The sequence below is a fragment of the Odontesthes bonariensis genome, chromosome 3, assembly GCF_027942865.1.
Source record: "Odontesthes bonariensis isolate fOdoBon6 chromosome 3, fOdoBon6.hap1, whole genome shotgun sequence".
Classification (NCBI taxonomy): Eukaryota; Metazoa; Chordata; class Actinopteri; order Atheriniformes; family Atherinopsidae; genus Odontesthes; species Odontesthes bonariensis.
In genome coordinates, this window is record NC_134508.1 from 37,013,476 (window position 1) to 37,035,271 (window position 21,796).

Genomic DNA, 21,796 nt, shown 5'->3' on the forward strand with positions numbered 1-21,796 from the left:
ATTGAAAGTGGGCCACATATGTAGTAGAATAGTAGCATACATTTTTAATTTGGTGCCTTCTTGACCGAGAAAAGGCAGAAAATTACTTTTTTGTGCTTGTGGATTAAAGACAACAATCCCCATAGTGCATTGCAATGCTCAAGATCCGCAGGCCACTCCCCCAAGAGTACGAGCTCCACCCGACTCTAAGCTACCTGGAAATCATGTCACTGCCTTACCTGTTTGCACTTCCATCGAGCACCTTACTGTACACTCAATCACAGGGTCAATACCTCTTTTTTTTATAGTGTGGATAATGTTGTTTGTGTGTCTTTATGTTCATGACAATTCTTATTTTGTGAATTAAAAAACAAAATGTCACTCCTTCTCTCCTGTCTGCCTTCTACAAAGTTTAGAATAGCATCATAAACCTGGAAGGAGGTAACTGATTTGCAACAAACTTATAATGCAATGTATACTTGTAATGCTTCATAATTTATAGTAATTATAGATAGGCTATGATCACAATTCTGTCGTTTTGTCATCTGAGGTAACAGTAGCTAGGTAGTTCCAGTTCTGAAATGTTGGTCGTTCAATAACTCGAATACACTTGGAGCAACATTACTAAGAAAGAACCACAACAACGTACATTTTAACCATTTAATTAAATAACTATACAAACAATACAACTGTAGAATGAATATAAAACAAGGAAACTATAGCTTCTCCTGAGCGTCCTCCACTTGCCCGCAGTACTGGCCGTCTGGAGCTGGGTAGTTCTGGCAGATAGCCTGCACGACACAACGCCCTCTGCCCAATCTCTCTCCTTGCAGGACCCACTCAAGAAAGTGCCGGTAGGCTGTTAGACGAAATTGTCTAGACAAAATATTGATCACAAAGTGAGTGATGGCATTTGAGCCTAGCATGGCGCTGTTTGTGCAATGGACATGCCACGTTAGCGTGTTAGCAAGAGTACTCCTTGACATAGTAACAAAGAAAACAAACTTACTTTACAGAAAGACGTCCATTTGGCCCTGTAGGCTTTGGCTGTCGTTTCCAGTTGACTTTAGGTATTCTGAAGTAGGTCTCCAGGACGCCACCAATTCGCCCCAGCTCGATATCTTCTTCAAAATCCCAGTCCAGTCCTCCGTGTTAGCTGCAGCTCTCTCTCTCTCTATTTCGTTTTTTTTATTGGCGGTTAGCAAACAACTTAAAGCAGCACTACCGCCACCAACTGGTAAGGAGTGTGGATCTCATGACAATTATATATACCTATATCTATATCTATATCTATATATATATATATATATACACATATATATATATATAGTTAGCTGCAGCTCTCTGCCAGCCTAAAGCACTGGCACTGATCTGTGATAGGTCTGTTAGCGCATTAGGTCCAACCCCCCTATGGGCGGTGTTGAAGGGTGGGAACTAGCGCTTGTAGTCTCAACAGAAATCCCCCCCTCTTACACTTCCTCCTGCAATGACGCAAAATGACGATTTTTGCGTCATTGTAGGAGGAAGTGTAAAGAAGTGAATACGGATTTCTCCCGTCTCAGGGGGAAATGAGAGAGTGTTGCATGACCATTCAAAAGTATGACTGGGTTTCTAACAATGCAAAGCCTAATGCAAATGGGTGGAGTGTCCCTTTAAGGTGTTGCATTGTTCCAGTCCGGATCTCAGCCTGATTGAAATGTTGTGGGGGGACCTTAAAGGGGAACTCCGGGGCATTTGAAGCGTGTTTCCATTGCTAGAGGTTTTCAAATACTGATAGTAGGACACAGAGAGGTGCAAATCTGCGCTCCCTGTGTGGAGATCGCGCTGTTCGCACAGCGTGTCATGCGAGGCTAATACGTGGTGGCTAAGGGGCAAGAGCTAAACTTTCCACGTAAAACAACAACTTGCACACAGCAGAAACGTCACACCACTTTATAAACCATCCGACAATAAAGTCACAAGCTTTACCATCAAAACCATATGCATGGTTCTCACATTACTGGCATGGGGACGTTACAAAACAACTTTATAAACAGCATGTAACTCACCGGCTGGTTGTAGGCTCGCGCATGTGAAAGCCCAAAAGAGTCGATGGACGATAATCCCATATACAAAACAATTATTTTCTCTAGAAAAACTGCGTTCAAGTATTTAAAACATTACAACAATACATGCCCAGTAATATTGTTGTAATGTTTTAAATACTTGAACGCAGTTTTTCTAGAGAATATAATTGTTTTGTATATGGGATTATCGTCCATCGACTCTTTTGGGCTTTCACATGCGCGAGCCTACAACCAGCCGGTGAGTTACATGCTGTTTATAAAGTTGTTTTGTAACGTCCCCATGCCAGTAATGTGAGAACCATGCATATGGTTTTGATGGTAAGGCTTGTGACTTTATTGTCGGATGGTTTATAAAGTGGTGTGACGTTTCTGCAGTGTGCAAGTTGTTGTTTTACGTGGAAGGGTTAGCAGTTGCCCCTTAGCCACCACGTATTAGCCTCGCATGACACGCTGTGCGAACAGCGCGATCTCCACACAGGGAGCGCAGATTTGCACCTCTCTGTGTCCTACTATCAGTATTTGACAACCTCTAGCAATGGAAACGCGCTTCAAATGCCCCGGAGTTCCCCTTAAAGAGAGCAGTGCAGATATAAATGCCCTAAAACCTGAATGGAATTTAACAATATTGTAAATAACGATGGAACAATCTACAACAATTTGAGAGACGGATAATATCATACAGAAAACAATTATTTCAAGCTGTTTCTGTTAAAGGCTTCTACAAGCTAATGAATGGGGAGTCTTTTACACATTACTTCTGCATTTTGGCTTCTTTTTTTGTTAAATACATAGTGACTAAGTACACATCACCTATAGTTGATTTTCAAAGGTTGTATTTACCAAAAATAAGACCTTGTGATGACCAGATGATTTTTTTTGTTATATTCCAGTAGATAGAACATTTAAATTGAAAGATGGTGTACTTTCTTTTTCACTGGGAATTTAAAAGTTCTTAATGAATTTTCATCAGAATATATATTGTTTAACAACACACTGCTCAGAACAAATTAATATAAATGAACAGCAACCTTCGATATTTAAAAACTGTATATACAACCAATCATCATATCTTCTCACTATAGGAAATGACATCACATGTTGACAGCGTGGTTCAGGCACGCCCCCTTGGAAATAAGGAGAGGGGAGAGGGCATGAGATAAACGGTGGTAGATTCAGAGGCAGACATTGGATTGGTATGGCTGTGTGCAGCTCAGCACTGCAACCTACATCCACGAGGCTCCTGCCGGGACATTTGGATTCTCGCTCACGTAGCCTTGAAACAGTGCTGGACAGAGGAACCCTGAACTGTGCTGTGTTTTTACAGCATGTTGCAGGGCATTGGGGGATAGACAGGGAAAATTAAAGGGGGGGGAGGGGGGGCAACATCATTACACACTTGAGCGATGCTCCGTGAGCATCTCTCTCCTTCTCTTCAGACAGTCTGGCTTTTTTGGACAGAAACCTCGGACTAATGGAGGAATGCAACGATATCACTCTTTGCTTGTCATGCTTGAATCAAAGCTTCATATATCCTTTTGTGTCAGAGCCCTCATTGTCTTTGTCTGTCACTACCGCCAGACCATCTGTGGGGTAGTGTGGCGGACACAGCTCCTTACTAAACCCCCCTCCCCCTTGTCTGTTTCCCTTAATTCTCTTTGCTCCCAGCTCGCTCATGTCTATTTACCTCTTCTAAGCTACCCTCCCCTCTGTGTTCGACTCAGTGTTTCTCAGTGCTTACTATCTCCCTCTCTTTGCTCATTCAAAGCAGGCAGGCTGCTATTTTACTTCAGCAGCTTGCTACATGATCTCTTGAAAACAGTTTTTGGTCGCTGCTCTGCTGTCTCACAATTCCTGAGCTTTTCCAGATATCTGTTTCAATAACATCAGGATGTTCATTCAAGAGGATTGATCCCCTCCAACCCCTTCACTCATCCCTTCCCCTCCCTTGTCCCAATCTCCTGCCCTCTGACCCACACCCTCTTGTTCTTAACCTCCGCACCTTCCCTTTGCCTCTTCTCCCCTAATTCATTTCACCCTCTTGACCATGTTGCCATGTGTCTGCTGGCTTCAACCTATCCTCATCTTGCTGTCCTATGTCTCGTGGACCCGGGGGGAGAACTGCCCAGCAACCTGCCTGTGCCCAGATCCTCACACTGTGGACTGCAGCGGCCGTGGGTTGACCCGTCTACCCGATGAGATCCCCTTGGATGTCCGCAGGCTTTTGCTGGCTGACAATTGGATACCCCGCATCCCCTCGGATTTTCTGGTTTTGTACAGTGACTTGGTTTACTTGGACCTCCGGAACAACTCCCTCTCATATATAGAACCCGGGACCCTTAGCACCTCTTCCAGGCTGGTCTTCCTGGACCTGGGTAGCAACAATCTAACTGAAATCCCCAAAGGGACTTTTGGGGAGTCCCGAAGCTTGATCAAACTACGAATGGGAAACAACCCATATTTAAGCATGGTGAATGAGGATGCTTTCCTGGGTCTCACCTCTCTGAGAGAACTTGAACTGGAACGTAATGCATTGTCTTCTCTAAAGGTGGGGGCACTTAGTCAGTTGCCCTCCCTGCGGGTGGTGAGACTAGAGGGCAACCCCTGGGTATGCAACTGCAACTTTGCCAGCCTGTTTGAATGGCTGATGGAAAACAGCCAAAAGCTTCCAAATGGTAAGTAATACAATTCCAGTTATTTTCTGTTCTTGACCAAAATAAAGCAAATCTTAAAACAACATTTGGTAGTAAAATGGCTGATCCGTTGCCATAATACTTCTCTGGTCTATTTGTGTTTTCCCTGTAGGAGAGGAAACCCCCTCCCTCTGCCTTGCTCTAATTTTGTATCTTTTTTCTTCCACCCCCACAGCCTATGATGTGTGAGACTGAGTGTGTAACATGAGATAATACCACTTGATTGAAAGTGACAGGCATATTTTATTTATGAATCTATTCTATTTCATAAGATACCAACTCATAATTCAGTGCTGCTCGATATGTTAAATGAATGAATAAATAAATAAAATAGTAAGCATACATTAAGAAGTATGGTTTCACATTTGAGTGTGTATACAAACAGATCACAGACCTCTTTGTAGTGTCTGAGACTGATCAATAGCTTCCATTATTTTAAGGTTTGCCAGTCGATAGACACAGTAACATGCCCGTGCAATGACCTTTTTTCTACACCAGTGAGAATCCAAACAGTTCTTCTCTTCATGTGTTTATTGCTTTATCCTTGAGGATTTTTAGGCTCATGGACTACTTCTTTGACGGTGATGTAGCCAGGAGGCTTGAGTTACATAACAGGATGGATATTTTGGTGGTTTTGCAAAGCACTCTCAATGTGTGAGTGCTCATTTGAGAAGCAAAATAAGACAAAGAGGAGACACCATGTTCCTTAGCAATGTTAATTACATGGTGGGTAAAATCTGTTAGATCTACTGGATTTTAAACAGGGTTGCAGCATATTTCCTGGATAAAACAGAGAGAAATCAAATGGTTCAGACTCTTGTTCATTTAATTCAGTTAAATAGGCTGTATAGAATATCTCAAACACTTTCTAGCTTTCAAGTTTCCATTTATTCTTGGATAAATATGTTGTAGATATATGACAATAGACTGGACTACTACTGAATATATGCATATATTCAGCTCACAAATGCTTGACTCAATGTGAATGATATGTAAATGACTGTTTATGTCCTCACAAAGGAGACAGACAGCAGTTATCTCATGAGTGCAGTCTAGGATGCTAGAGCAAAGAATCTGACGGTTCAGCCACACGTGACCACACGTCATTTTTAGATCAGAGTATGATTTTGAGGTATAGCATGGATTTGATTCTTAATTAAAATTCAATCTGAATGTATCTTCCACTATGTGATTTCAAAGAAAAAAAGGAACACACAAGGCATATTGTCATCGGAATAACGACAATACTTTTCAGGTTCTGAAGTCACTTCTGTTACCATTTGAAAATGAAATTGAGTGTGAAATGTCGACCCATATGTACAAAGAACAGCGTTAATCTATGGCTTTATTGCCAGTGACCTGAATAATAAACCAAAAGGTGTTTATGTGTTTTTCCTTTCGGTAAAGTTAGACATTAAAACCTCTGCATTTGAGCATCCCTATATGTCAACTTATTATTATGCTAAAAAATCCAGGACAACATTTGTCTCTCTGTAAGTTGAGATCAGAAACTTGCATGAGTGCAAAATGTGATCTGGCCTACATAAGTTTAGATTCAGCTGCTCCCAAAACTGTATGCTCACTTCCTAGCTGTTTTAAACTGCTGACCACTCACAAAAGTGAACTCCCCCTATATATTCAGGTCATAGTGTTCTATGTGATCGATTCTGCCCTTGTGTTCTTCTCACATCTTTTATCATCCACTCCAAAAGCAGAAAAGTTAAGGCCTGTGTAGAAGCAATGCTGATAAACTGTCACAATTATTGAGTTCCCCAAGCAAATGCATTAATCACAGATTCTAAGTGTTGTCCACTCCAGTTTATAATGAAATGCATTAGCAGTGCTGGCAAAGCAGACACCAACAAGAAAAAGAAGCCAAAGGCCAGACCAAGCTGCCAACATGGCTGCCAAGTGCCCCCAGAGTATACACACACAAATTGGGTTACTCATGCCAATCTCATCTCACATGTGTCTCTTATGACCCAATCAGTGTAAGCTTGCTTTATGGCCCCTGAGATATCAGCTTGGACAAAACACACAAAACCACGCACAGACACACACACAGCCATACTTATCTGTAATAGATAAATGCAGTGCCCAACTTTTTTGTTTAATTGTATCACTTTCTATGCCAAAAAGTTTCTGGACCTGTCTGTCTAATGCTAATAATGCCATAAGACAGGAGGACAATGTAAAGAAAAAAGCCAACAAATTGCTCCTTTGCATTTACTTTAAACTGCAGAAGTCACTTTATTTTTCTCACTGCACACTGGTGTAGACAAAGGGGAGACAGCAAAATATAACAAGCATCGTATTGCTCATATTCATAATCATGACATGATAAAAAGTTTCATTGTACAGGGAAACACGTTTCTAACTGCACACTTTGAATCTTTGAATCTTGAATCTTGAATAAATATACTGTTTGAAGGTGTATCAATTCCCCTCAGCAGAAGTTCATGCAAAGTCTTTCATCAGTTTCTGAAAAACAAAATATAACTGATGTAAATGTTTTGCTTAAAAATCTGTCTCGTATACTGGGAGATACGAAATTTCAGAGCAACTTACAGTTGGAATTGCAAATATGGTTTGTTCACACATGCAGGCACCTTACTGTAAAGCTCAAAACTTGAGAAAAATTGCAAAAATAAAAACACTATGCAGCACAAACAACAAACGATGGAATGCTTCAACTGCATATTAAAGGAAAATCCAAAGTTTTCACTGCTTTACACAAGTGCCAAAATCAATGCATTTTGATTTCCTGCACAATTGTGTCCTCTTGACCATCTGTCAGTAATTGGGTCATGCCAGCCCAGTCTCACTATGTAACATGTAAGGGGTAAGTTTTTCCACCATATCCACTGTGCAGAATAAGTTTCAAACTAGAAAATGGAATGCCTCCCATCAACAACTCCTTATTCCTTATAGGACTTTTGGCTAAATCAGCAGTGTCTAGCTTTGACAACATCTTGTAGCATTTTCATCATGAATCAGGTAGAAAGATGGACGGTATGTCTCAGTTGAAAAATTGGTAAGGAAAACTTAGTTCTTGTACAAGTTTTTGTATCTTTTATCTTTGCCTTTATCAGCTGCTGCATTTTATGCACTGTGGACTGATGTGTTATATTCCACATTAAACTGTATTTTGCTTCGTCTATATTTCTTTTATCTTTGGTCTACATCTGATGATGAAGGACCATTTCTTGAATCACTTAACATTTTTCCCTTTGACAATATACCACTAAACAGATGAGGAGTTATCAAACCTCCCACTGGTGCTACCATCTGTGACTGGTGGAAAGCTGAAGCAATATATACCACTATATCACTATACAATCTGTCTCACTTTGGCATTGGCGATTGGATTTAAAGCTCTCTTCCAAAAACAAGTGATCCTTCTTTTCAAAAGTTGGGCTTCTCCTTTAAAACCTCTGTCAGGACAAAGTAAAGTAAGTACAATCTGTTTGGCTTTTGATTTAAATCCCTCTTCCAAAATGGACAAAAAATGGTAAAGCTCAGTACTTCACACAGTTTGATACGCGTTTGTTTTTTGCCTTAAACACTTTGATCAGGACAAGGCAGAATAAGTCTATACATAGTGACTTGAAACTTGATGTTTCTTATAAATCAGTATGCAACTGTCATACCTTAAAAAAATGCTTGAAATATGTACAAGCAAAATAATCAAAAGGAAAATCAAACTAATCTAAAAACTGTAAATAAAACAAAGTGAATTGGATTTTTAAAAGACCTCCCAAGATATTTACGGCTTCCTCTCTACAACGCCTGCATAATGTAGCAGCGACAGAGCTCATGCTGTAAATCCCATTCCCATTTAATTTTTCACTTCTTGATTTCCCCCATGATTTTGAATTCCCAATGCATCAGGCTTTGCTCCTTGCATTACTTTCATTACTGAATGTCAAAATGACAAATGACAGGAAGATACTTTCATATTCCACATTTTTTAAGTTAGAAAAAACAAAACAAACCAATTTCCTGTCACGTGGCTGTGTTCTGTTTCAAATTAAATTATCCCTGAGCCAAAGCTGTCAGATTTATTAATAAGCCTTTAGTGTGAAAATACTATGATCACACGAACATTTCTTTGCATTTGTTTTTAGGCTAAAAGTTTTTGTAGTCACCAATCAGAATTATAAATGTTTCAATGGAAGGATGAGTGTAAACATGATCCACTGCTGTCCCCAGTGCTCTTGGGTTAAGGATGAACAAAGGCCATGTATAATTCAGAGTGACACAGTTCTGTGGCACATTGGCTAAGGTAATTGGAGCTGGAGCTGCCTACAGGGGAGGGCAGGCCAATTTCTCCTGGGAGATGGGAGACTGAGGCTGAGGCCAGTTGTGGCTTTGCTATAAACACTAGTCATGACATAAACAGTTTTCTTACAAAGTAGCAGTTCATGTGACAGCTGGGTCAAAGTCTCAATTTTCTTTCACAGGCTATTGAGTTGCTCCTTCGTGACCTGTTTTCACACTGCACAAACAGCACTGAAAGTATGATGCCACTGACCAGCTGTACATGGCACACAAGTTCCGCCACACTGTTCCACACCACATCTCTTTCTAACTTTACCACCCATGGGTACATGATGAAAAAATATCTGTTCCATTAACGCAGGCTGACAGCTTGTTTTTATCTTGGCCTAATTTGATGTTTATTTAAAGTTGTGACGTGAGACAGTTTGTGTTGGCAAGGGAGAGCTAAGTGGGAAAAGGTTTATAGAATTACAAAAAGTGGTGGCATAAACTACTGCTGCACAAACAAGCAAGAGAGGAATAATCCGACAGTATTATTTCACTGACTGTGTGCAGCATCGTGTCTGATTATTTCTCTTTCCTCCTCTGTGTTTTTGAATTTCAAGCATCAATAATAAAGACCTGCATATTAAGCTGTTCCATCCGGATGTACAATGGAGCACAAACTGAAAAAGAGGAAACAAATGCACCAGTTAGTGCTTTTTAGACATCATCTCTTGTATTTAGGAATAGGCTAATTCAATAAGCGTGACATTTAGCTTGTATGATGAAATGTTTCGACATGCACACAATAATGTTAGCGAGTTTCCTCGCAGAAGGATTCCCCTTCTGAATGACTCACCCTCATCCCCATGTCATAAATGTTTATCATTTTGTACATTCATTTGACACATTCACGACTATATTCCCATTCAACCTCTGGCTTCCTTTTGCATGATTCTAAGTTTTCATTCATCTTTTGTTTTCTCCCTCTCATAACTGAATAATTTTTCAGTCTCTCTGCAATCCTGCCAAACTGATACTACTTACTTCCTTTGAATATTTAATGAAAATGGAATATTCAGTTGGTGCAATAAGTTATGTGAATCCTTTATTACTGTTGGACAACTAATGTTTAAGAGCACATAAATGCTAACTTCTGCATGAGCCTGTAGATATATATGGCTATGTTGAAGCTATTGGTGCAGAGATCAATCTGGATAGACAGTGTGGTGTTGAAGGAGGAACGAGAATCAGGCTTCCGATATCAGTCTGCCACAGCAAGGTAGATCAATCACAGCTGAGACAGGAGATAGCCTGTCCCGTTGACTGGCTGTAATCCTAAATCTAATCCATCAACTGTACGCACCAGGACTGGAACATATCTGTGCAGACATCCTTGATAGTGTAGGGGTGTGATACGTGTTACAATTGCTGGACAATAGCCTACTTTACAACCAGGGGTTTTGTGACAATAGAGGTGTTCGAGGTAATTTATGAACTGCGGAAATTGCAGTGCATCAGTGAATCAACTTACAAGGCTGACGTTCAGTACATTTACATGCACAATTAAGTCACTGCATGTTCAATTCAATTGAACAACTGTCTTTGTCCAGGGATACAAGCATGGCAGGGGATCAATTTATTGACCAAAGTGTGTCCGTCTCCACTACAATAGGTGGCAATATGCCTCATTTCAGGCAAATTACTGAAGAGAGGCATATCAGTTTGTTATGAATGGGCTATTTTCCAGCCCACCGATTATTCCAAAGAAAAAAACAATCAACTAACAATTTAGTTGCTTGTAAATTCGTACCATGCTAAGTGGTGTGATGAACAATGCATATTGTCCATTGTCAATTATTTCAGCCAGACAAACATGTTCACATGTATCAACAATTATAGTTTTTTTAAAGTCATGTAAATATTCAGACTGATTACTTGTTCCTTTTTATAAAATTAGCCTTAAATACTGATTACACTACAACTGACATTATGTGTGTATAATGTGTAGATTATACTACACATTACTACACATTAAAAATCATTCACATTAGAGGAGGAGTAACAATTAATTAGGATTCACTGTGTTTGTTTAAAGTTTTTGACAATAGATGTCTGTTTAAGACAGAAAGTATTACAGCCTTATGAAAATATAAGCTCAGTCTTCATCTTCATCATTTATGTTTCCTTTTAAAGTTCGGTGCTAATTTAGGACAGAAGTGCCAGAAGTGACCATATTCAGCCAAGAGGGTGGAGCCACAGCGTGATACTTAAAAGCTGACTATGAAAATACTATAAAAATATGTATCTTCAAGGACAGTTATCTATTGAATTAATTTCTTACAGACAACAAGCACATTGATGAAAAGGAGTGAATCATGGTAATGATGCAAAAACATCTTGTGGAAAATCGTTAATGACATAGCTTTTCACGAGAGAAGTTGATGTATTGTATTTTGAATGGGAGTCTGTTTTGTATTGGTATGGTTTTCCTTACCAAATCAAGCCTAGGGTATAATGATTTGCCAGAGGTGTTGATGACACGAGATAACCGATCTCAAACATTGATTGTCAATTAATTATATATCTCTTCTGGCTTGGGAAAGCTTTGCAATCCTCCAGGAGCAGCTGGAGAAAGTAGCTGGGGGGAAGAATGAGTTTCCCTCCTGGAGCTGTTGCCTCCATGACCCGACGTTGGATAAGCGGAAGATATTGGATGGATGAAATATAAAACAAACCAATAAACATCAGTAACATCAACGTCAAGTACAAGCTTTACCCTTGGTACATTTTTAGTCAGCCTTTTTTAGATCAGCAGTCTGCTCAGCTGAGATTATATATCTCTTAAAAAATGCATATCAGGGAAAGCCTAAAAATGAGTTTAAGCTGTCTATACTTATACTTATACCAGAGACCCTCTAACACAGTCTTAGGGAAAAAACAAATATAAACAAATGCCTGTTTGCAAAGCCTGTGAGTAGGCCAGTACAAGCTTCAGTGGTCTATAATCAGTATCTTTTACATATGTTTGTTCTGCTCAGATTTTATGTCTCCCCTCAAAGATGCATGTCAGAAGGATTTATGGTGTCCAAGTCTTGCCTTCCTAAGAGAATATGTTCTTCTCTAAATATGCTACCTAAGTGTTTCCTTTCTCCATTTTCAAAAAGTGTTGATGAAGAGCTAGCAAAGTGCTAACTATATATATATATATATATACAGATATATTTATGTATATATTTATTTTTTGGGTGATTCCATAATTTAAGAGTTATTTAATGTATTATTTTCTCAAAAAAAATAAAAAGATTTCTAGAATTTTTTCTAGTTACGTTTTTTATTTTATTTAAAAAAATGTATGAATATCCTCCGTGTTTGGTCATTTTATCATGCAGATGTCGAAAATGGGTATTAATCTCACATATTCAGCAAGTAAACCTAGGTTATCAGATCCTATAAATGTGAGAAAGACTGATGGCATTCAAATTTCCACTCGTGAGATTGGTAATGCATAGTATTTGACTGCTATTCAGGTTATTGTATGGGACTATGGATAGAGACCTTCATTGAACATCATGAGTTATAAACCAGAGTTAAAAATGTTATGTTAACAATAGGATAATTTTTGAATATCAGTTTCTCTCTAAAAGTCATAAGATGTAGTCATATCTAGTTGTATAAATTTAAATCAGTTGAAAACCTCCCAACTATGCATAAACTACAGAGGCCACAAATGAACACAATTGGCCCGATCTAGAGCCAGTATTTGGTTTGTCCTATCTGAGCTACTGTAGTAAAATGATTGTACAACATGCATATGTTATAATTTTGATCCATCCTGGTTCAAACTAATGCAGTTTAATGGTATCAGAATGACCAGCCCAATAAAACCTCTAGCTAACAAATTAGTCCAGGTTCATTGGACAGGTCTCTGGTTAAAATCCAAAAAAAGATGCTCAAACTGCTGATAGCTAGCAGAGTTTTTAACAGCTTTTAACAACTGAGTATTGTAGTTCTCTATGTGTTAGTTAGATGGGAGGAGTAGCATCAGCATTGTAGTCACAAAGGATGAATGGAATTTTTTACTCAAGTGTCATAGTGTATATAACCAGCTAAGCCTGTATTTTTTCAGTTGTAAGAATCGATTGTAGGCTACAATATAGTGTTTTTTGTTCAGCAGAGGACAGATAAAGCATAAAATATCTTGTGAAATAAATTAGCTTAAAGTTGGCATAGATTAGATGTGTATTTAAGCAGATCCTAGTCAACATTCAGGCTATCTCTAAAGACTCAGTTTTCAAATTCCTGGATTACTGATCTGAGGTTACATTCACGAAAAGTCTGTAAATCCTCTGTCACGGACAGCCTGTACCTTTGTGAAACATCACTATAGTGTTTGCTCCAGAAAGTCACTTTTTCAATAAATACTACAATTGTTCAGTAATTCCTCAATCTATCAGGTAGTGACAGTCTTCTTTCCCTAATTGTGTCAATGAAGTTCTAAACTGCAAGCTCATAGTCCAACTGGAAAGCATCTAAATATCCTTGCAAATCCTGCATGCTTTGTTTTGTACACTGAAAAGTATAATTCCTGCCGTGTATTTGAAATGATGGCACATTTGACAAAACACATCTAATGGAAAAAAAAAAAATAAGTTTGTCATGCATAGACATAAGATAAGTAATTGAATTGAAGCTTATGAAAATTGATTTAATTTTTTCTGTAACACAAGATTGAGGAATATAAATACCTTGGTGTTCATGTGGACAACAGACTGGACTGGAGACACAACAGTGAAGCCATCTACAAGAAAGGACAGAGCAGACTGTACTTCTTGAGGAAGCTAAGGTCCTTCAAGGTTTGCAACAAGATGTTGGAGATCTTCTACAAGTCTGTTGTTGAGAGCGTCATTTCCTCTTGCGCCATCTGTTGGGGCAGCAGCATCAGAACCAGGGACCTAAAAAGACTCAACAACCTGATAAAGAAGGCTGGTTCTGTTCTGGGGACGACTGTGGAACCTCTGGAGACAATAATGCAAAGAAGGATTTTGCATAAAATCAAGAGAATTATGGACAACCCTGAACATCCTCTCCATGAGACTGTTATCGGAAAACAGAGTCTCTTCAGTCAAAGGCTTCTTCAGTTTGGATGCAAAACAGACCGCTACAGGAAATCATTCCTGCCCACAGCCATCAGCATCTATAATAACTCCTTGATTTAATTGAGCTACATCAACATTTAATTTCCCTCTGGGATAAATAAAGTATTTTTGAATTTGAATTTTGAATTGAAGACTTTTGAAGACTGTATATCAGTAGGAAATTTTGCAGTTGCTATCCACAACTTGTCTGTTTGTTGACTTATCAGCACTTTTATGAATGCCATAATGCTGTAACTCCTGCTGGGACCCTGTGTTAAACAGAATGATGATAGTCCCAGACGTTATTAACGGAACATCTTGAGAATAACAAGACCAGACAGAACTGTCTCAAAATAACCAATCACCTCCATCTCTGGGGTGATGGCTGTCATGTAGATACAGTAACTTCATTGTTAAATGTTGGAATAATAAAATTCAAAGTTTAAAGTTGGTTATATTTCTATCACCCATATGGACCACATATTCTCTGATAAGAGCAAAACAAATTATTTCACTGTCGTTACACTTTGTGCCATTGATCTCCATCATAAAAAAAAAAAACTATATCAAACATAATAAGACATGTTAGTTAATTCACTTCTGTATTTGCAATCAATCTTTTTTTAATTCTGATTTACCAGTTTTATAAGCATAAGCTTGATAGGCTGCAGGGGCCATTTGTCAGTGTCAGCTGGTAATGTTATAGGATTAAATTGAGTCTTGCAAACAAATGTTTTTAGCTACTGCATTCAAGCACATGTCAAGAAGGTGGATACAAAGAAATGATCAAAAGACTCACTTATTACCGTAGAAAAATCTCACTTTATGTAAAAAGTTGTAATCATACAGAAGATTTAAAGCGTTGGCAGATGATGTGCAAAAAAAAATCATACCATTTACTTGTACAGTTGTTTATCTTTTAAATAAAAAAAAAGTGTTTTCATTATGATTTAAATCGTCACTGTGATTGTTTTTCCGTGCTGTAATTCTAGGTGTGTTGTAGCTTGTGTTCTCTGCTAACTGAAAGTTAGATGAGATGTGAGAATCTATTTTGTATTAGGGGATTAGTGACACCAACTTTTATCAAGCTCTTAAAGAGTTCAGTTACAAACCTAATTAATACTGTAGCAAGTCAATGACTGAACCATGGAAACCAATTCCATGCCACCATTTATTTTTCCATGTTTACTTAGAACATTTAGAAGTTTTTTTTTCTTTTTACATTTAGAAAGCTCTATATTAAGCAAGCACATTTCCTTGTTGCCATTTTGCAGTTTGATTGCTTTGTTGCTAACCTTTCTCACGTTCGTATGTACACATTTAAATATACAATGTCAGCCACTGAAAAAAGCAACCATTAGAGGAGCTATTTGTGTCACAAGAAAACATGCTCCAAATTTAGCTGATCGCTGAGCAAAGACCCATTTACTGCCAAGTGTATCAATTTTCATGTACAGCAACAGTGGAAATGAGCCACCCACATTGCAAGCTTCTTCTCTACCTACATATGTCTAGTGATGATACAGTACAATACACTGCCAAAAGAAGGCAACTTAGTTGCTGCAGATAAATGTGTTTGCTGTGTTGGAGTATGACAATTGTGAGGTGATTTAAATGTTAAGCACTCGTATCTAATTAAACTCAAAGATCAATGAAGTTTTTGGTGCAATCGTTGGAATGATGCACTCTCTGAGCATGTGAAACTGAACACTAGATTTTCAGTGGTAGCACTTGTGACCATTCTCAAACAAAAACATGCTATAACTGACCTTAATGATCCACTCACTGATTGTTATTTAACATAGAGTGGAAAAGAGGACTCAGCTGAGGACTTGTACCTTGAAATCCAATAACCTCTGATTATATATTGTCTAAACAATGAACTACGACTATGAGGAAGCAACAGACTCACAGAGCAGCACTCATAGATTTGTCATACCTTCATCTGGAGATGAGTTTTGTTTAGGTGTTTCGTTGAGCTATAACAGCAGTCATGCTGTGTTTAATGATGCTTGGATTGTTATAGAATGCACTGTGAAACTAGCAGGACAGATTCAAATAATTTGAGCGCAGTTTTATTTAACATCCAAATAATCTATAAACATTGCGCAATAATTTGTCTTAATGTGAGCGGTACAAAGAGCGATACTTACACTGAATTTAAATGAAAATGCAAACTTCTTTTACAGAATAGAACTGCACAGCTCTCACTACACAGTTTTTCACTGTATTCTAAGAGTGCATACCCACAGTCATGTTGTGGGTGGATGCACAGTAAACACAATGCAACTCACAAGTGAGGACTTTTAATCAACCTTACAGTTATTAAGTCAGCTCCATGTGCCAAAACTGCCATGTGAATACTGTTGTCGAGAAATGCATAGGTTTGATATTATTTCCTAATCCAAGTTCCTGTTTCTATTCAGGAGTGGAAGGCATGGAGTGCTCACTCCCTATGGATGGCAGAAGGGTTTCCCTGACCCAGCTCTCAAAGGACAGCTTTCGTGAATGCCAGTCCATCCTGACTCTAACAGACCTGCTCATCATCATTTTCTCCGGTATCTCTGTGTCTGTGGTGGCCATCATGACCAGCTTCTTCCTGGCTTCAACTGTTCATTGCTTCCAGCGCTGGAGTAAAGGCACCAAAGGGGATGAGGAAGAGAGTGAGGAGTGAAAAGGATTTGCTTTTTATAACCTCTTTGCACCTCCTGCTGATTCCAACCTGCTGAATAACAAGGACCGTTGAGTGGTATGGTTGCAGTTTGCACATGGACAACTGAGATATGGTAATAAAAGACATTCTTAAAGAATGAGAACCACTAAAGGTCTGTGGTTGTGCTGCTCCACAAGTAAATTAATATTATCAAGATCATATTTTTGTCTGTGAAAGCCTCTTGTCCTTGGCTCAAAGGTCTTACGTCTTTGCTCGATGTCAGAAGGCATACAGAAACACACTAAAACAGAAGACAATTAGATTAAATAAAAGAAGTGTTTCTGCAGTGCTGTCATGATATAGTCTTAGAAAAACCAAAAACCTAACATTTATTCATTCTGGACATACAGCCCTGTATTCTGAAACGATGTTAAGTGACATTTTTTGATGACTTTTGATTGGGGCTTGATTTAAGTAGGGCAATACTCTATTTACTGATGATCCCACCCAATAAAAGGATGCCAAGCAGTGATCTTGACCGCTGACCTCAGCAATTAACTGCCTGTTACATGATATGCTGGCATATCCTTACCATTTACAGTGTCCCTTTTGGATAGACTTGAGCACTATCATTAAATGGTTGTTCCATTCTTCTGTATGCAGAATTAAACAGTGGCAGAAAGGTGAATAAAAAGAAGTTGAGCAGGCAGGAACAGACCCCTGTTGGTCCACTTACACTTTAAACAGAACTTTCATTATGTAATCACAAATTTATGTAAAAAAGAAAACAGCGTAGAGTCAAACATAGAAAACAAAAGGATACACCATGTGTTCCTTAGGATGATAACTGTGAATTGTGTAGAAAGAAATCCTTGAAATATATAAAGTATAATATAAATAATAATGGCAAGTACTGTATCAAATTAGAATCTGTGTAGACTTATTGTGTCAAATAACGCACTTTAAATGGTGAACCTAATTTTGGCAGGGCCCTAAGTACATCATGTAGGCTGATATTGTCTTCATTAGCCAAATATTAGGTTTTGGTAGAAAAGAGATTGCATATATGGACTGTGTTGTTGATGACGCGCTACTTAGCAAGGTAGGGATAGCTCCAGAATAGAAGCCAAATTGCACTTTGTATAAACACATTGTACTCAAACTGTTATAGTCTCCAAAGATTTGCATTTTCTTCCTGTCTGTCTGTGATTGAACCAGCAGTTGTACTCGGCTATATACATGGCTGTCTTTAACCTTTTTTTTTTAACAGGAAGGCCACCTCAGAAGTAATACATGTTTAATGTACAACAGTGGAAAGCAAGAGGTTAGTTTTTGACAAATACATTAACGTCTCTTGTTGTCTTTAAGGTACTCATCAGCCTTTTGCTCTTTTATGAAAGATCATAGTGAAGCTGTTGATTTGATATCCTGAAAAAGTCTTCTATTGAAATTGTACCAGCTGCTTCTGCATTCAGAGTGGTAGTACAATACACTCTGCATTCAATAAAGCAGAGCCCTAAATATTTTTGATGTCTGTGTGTTATTTGTATTCTGTATATTTCAATCCTCAGTGATTAGGATTTGGAATGCACAAAAGCTAAGGTGTATTGTTTTGCTTCTCATATGTTTGTAAGGCATGAATAATTCAGCAGAACTGAGATGTAGCAGAAAGAATGTCAAGCTTCTAAATGCAAACAAACAGTGAATACAAAAAGAGCCATGAGCAAATTTTGTCATCATTACTGCGTGATTAATATGAGATTAAGGAAAGGGAAAACAACATTTTCTGTCCCTTTAGAACAAGTTACAACCCTAAATGTGCGGGTTTGAAGCATGTTTTGCAGAAATGACAGACAAAACAAACAAATGTGGCCTTATTTATTGTTGTTATTTTTTCCATTTGTATAGGCATCAATAAAGGAACAAAGATGTGTCACATCATACTGTATGTTGATACCAGGTTGTATTGTCGAAGTATGTTTTCATTTATGTGTGATATCATTTGCTGTGTTGAAAATGACAAATCCATAGAAACAGTGTAATATTTTAACAATATGGATGTTGTGTATTTGCCAGAATGTGATACACATTGAATATATATGCCAATTGGAAATTATATTTTAGCTGACTTTCACTAAACCCCTATACTGAACTGGTAGCAGCCTTGTCAACCTTTGAGTTCCTTCACATGATGAAACAGTTTGCAGACTCCTAAAAATAAGCAAGAGCAAATATCTCAAAGATTGAAAGATGGTGTCTTTTTCATTAAAGCCCAAAATATTCAGGACCATCAGAAGTTTGAGCAGCTTTCACTACTCAGTCAAACTAAAACGAATACCATAACCAAGACCCATGACTCATGGGAAACGTGAAGTAGGCACAAATGAAAGTTGCTTTATTTCTGCTAATAGAGATGAATTGTACACTCTTGTAAATTAAGCAACACATTTTTATTTTTTTTTTACAAACCCTAACTGATCAGCTTTTACAGGTAATCAAACACAGAGAAATGTTCTGTTGTTTACAATGGAAAATAATCTGCATTTATTTAGCTCCTTTGTTCTACAAAGGGCTATTCGCTACATACATGCACTTATACAGCACTTTTTATGCACTCTGTGGATGCAGAGCCTTTCCCTTTTATCTTTATTGATTTAAACAGTAAGGTTACGCATAAATCTTACCGTATTACTACACTTAAAATTCTACACTGAGCACGTAAACAACCAAAACTTTAAGTAAAACTAAGTAAAAAGTAACTTTATGATTTCAGTTTTAATGTTAATATATTTCTGTGATATTGAGGCTGATTATACCTGTTTACAAGAACTGCTACTTTGAAAATATGTTGTAATAACAATCATTTATCTTGGAGGACAGTAACATTATGTTTTTTAGTTTTTAAAAAAGAAAAAAAAAATCAAAAGCAGAGTGAAAACCTCAGCACAGTAACCAAGCAGGGTGGGGCTTAGTGAAACAGTCAACATTCAAATCAGTCCAATTACAGTCCTACAGGGAAACATGCCTTTGAATTCCATATCTGAAGTCAGCTATTTCTGTTTCCAACAGTTTAGTCACAATCATGTAAAACATAATAAACAGCATCTTTATCATGTTGCCAGAGCAAAAGTTACCTCGGTTTTGAGCTCACCTAAACACAGGGATGTGTGCAATGAAGGGATATTTAGGAACTCAAAAAAAAAAACAATAGAAATTTCCAACATATCAGTCCTTAATTTTCCCAAGCATCAAAAGGGATTTCATTTGGTTCAGTGGTTTCCCCCTTCAACAGATAATAAACTGCTTTCGTCATAATCAAATGTCAAGGAATAGACAGAGTTTTTATACATACCAATATTATTTGCAACTACTGTGTAGTTACTGTATATTAACTACTTATTATGTTAGCTTAGTTGTTAGGTTGAAGAACATTAGCATGACTATTTCCTTTCCCTTAATCATTTTGTTTAGAAATAATTAGCGCATGCACTGTTAGGTTACCTATGGCTTAAATTTTAAATTCATGTCTATTTTTCTATCAATACCTTTCAGAAATGAGCATTTATTTACACTGTCAGAAAAAAACAATATAATTTTTCTGACACTTCACAGCCTGGTAGGCAGGGACAGTGGTGGATGCTTTCGCTCAGTTTGTCCTAATATTGCTTAAAATACCAAAATCCATGTCATGTTTTGTCAGATAAATGTCAGAAATAAAATAAGTGGCGGAAGAGAGTGTGATAATGCTGCTGTCGCTGAATGCATTTCAGATGTTAAATGGATAATGTCAGACAGACTGTATGTGTAACTGTATATTGATGTTTGATTTAAAAGAAATCTATGATGTTAATAAAATTCTTTTTTTCTGTTCTCTGAGTTGTATTTGCTACTTATATGATATGACATCAGGTATATTTTGCGTATGATAAAACTCTTAGCAGGAAAAAAAAAGTACTAAAAGCATCTAAGGACATTTTCTTTACTGGGATATATTCTCTTAGGATTCCAAGGACTCAACAAAAATGTCTCAAGGGTAAAGATCAGTACGTTTATTTTATTTGGGTGCCTTGAACAACAGTCTGTTATTCTTATTAGATGAATATCACTGATGTTGATAATTGCTTGATAATATGTGTGAAACTCTGGCCTTTATTTCCTTGGGTTGACAGATTTGATCTTGTCACAGCAGCAAATAAATAAGACTCATCCGTAAACACCACACAGTGTTATTTCACACAGCAGTGTCTTCACACTGCAAGTATGCAAATGCTTAAACTATTTTTGGAAAGGGTGTTAGCAAAATTAGACTCTTGTAAAAAAATTCAAATACCATCCACTTGCATAACAAGTATTCAGCCTGTTCATGGATAATCTCTGTAATTCACTGCACTGGCTAAAGTGCAGTATAACAAGATGAAGTTAAAAAGAAATGAATTGATCTTATTTTTATTTTTTTGCAGCTAGTTAGTTATGTAGTTAGTTACCAACATGTAGCACTGCACACATGTTACTTTCCTAGATGACAGACATTTGTGGGAGTTTTTTCATCCCTCATTGTGATTATTAATTTTCCCCAATTTTCTCGTCATGTGTCTTTTTCACTTCATATTGGGAGAATATCTAAAGCTGCTGCGTAACATGATGTACAGAAAGCATAGGACGACTACAAGCCCTCACCTTTAGGAGATGAAATGTTCAAAGCAGAATGATGGTACACTGCAGAGTAGGATCATTTATAGTAATTCCAAATAGGAATTACAACATTGGATGAGGATTAGCATGCACGAAATACATGAGCATACTATGTTCATGCACCACTGAAGAGAGGTCTTTAAGGGTGCTGGTCGTGATGAGGATTCTCCTGCAACCATTTACCTCATTTGGTTGTCATGGCTACACCGCCTGAGGCCCGATCTCTGAGACACCGAGGCAGGAACAGTGAGAGGGAGTGATGCTGGAAAGCATGGCTCTGCAGTGTGGCTGCCTTGCCTCCCTTTCCACACATCA

General features: G+C 37.9%; 1 protein-coding gene across 2 annotated transcripts; it reads left to right on the top strand.

The window, feature by feature from the left end:
• The first annotated feature begins 3,189 nt into the window (after positions 1 to 3,189).
• On the top strand, positions 3,190 to 20,665 carry lrrc38b (leucine rich repeat containing 38b). 2 transcript variants are annotated; one of them, XM_075461704.1, is made up of 2 exons: positions 3,190 to 4,717; positions 16,563 to 20,665. In XM_075461704.1, the coding sequence occupies exons 1-2, from the start codon at positions 4,090 to 4,092 to the stop codon at positions 16,808 to 16,810; spliced, it is 876 nt and encodes a 291-aa protein (XP_075317819.1). In that variant the 5' UTR covers positions 3,190 to 4,089; the 3' UTR covers positions 16,811 to 20,665. The 2 variants fall into 2 exon arrangements, with proteins under 2 accessions (XP_075317819.1, XP_075317820.1); XM_075461705.1 differs by lacking the exon at positions 16,563 to 20,665 and adding an exon at positions 4,848 to 5,062.
• The last annotated feature ends 1,131 nt before the right edge of the window (positions 20,666 to 21,796 follow it).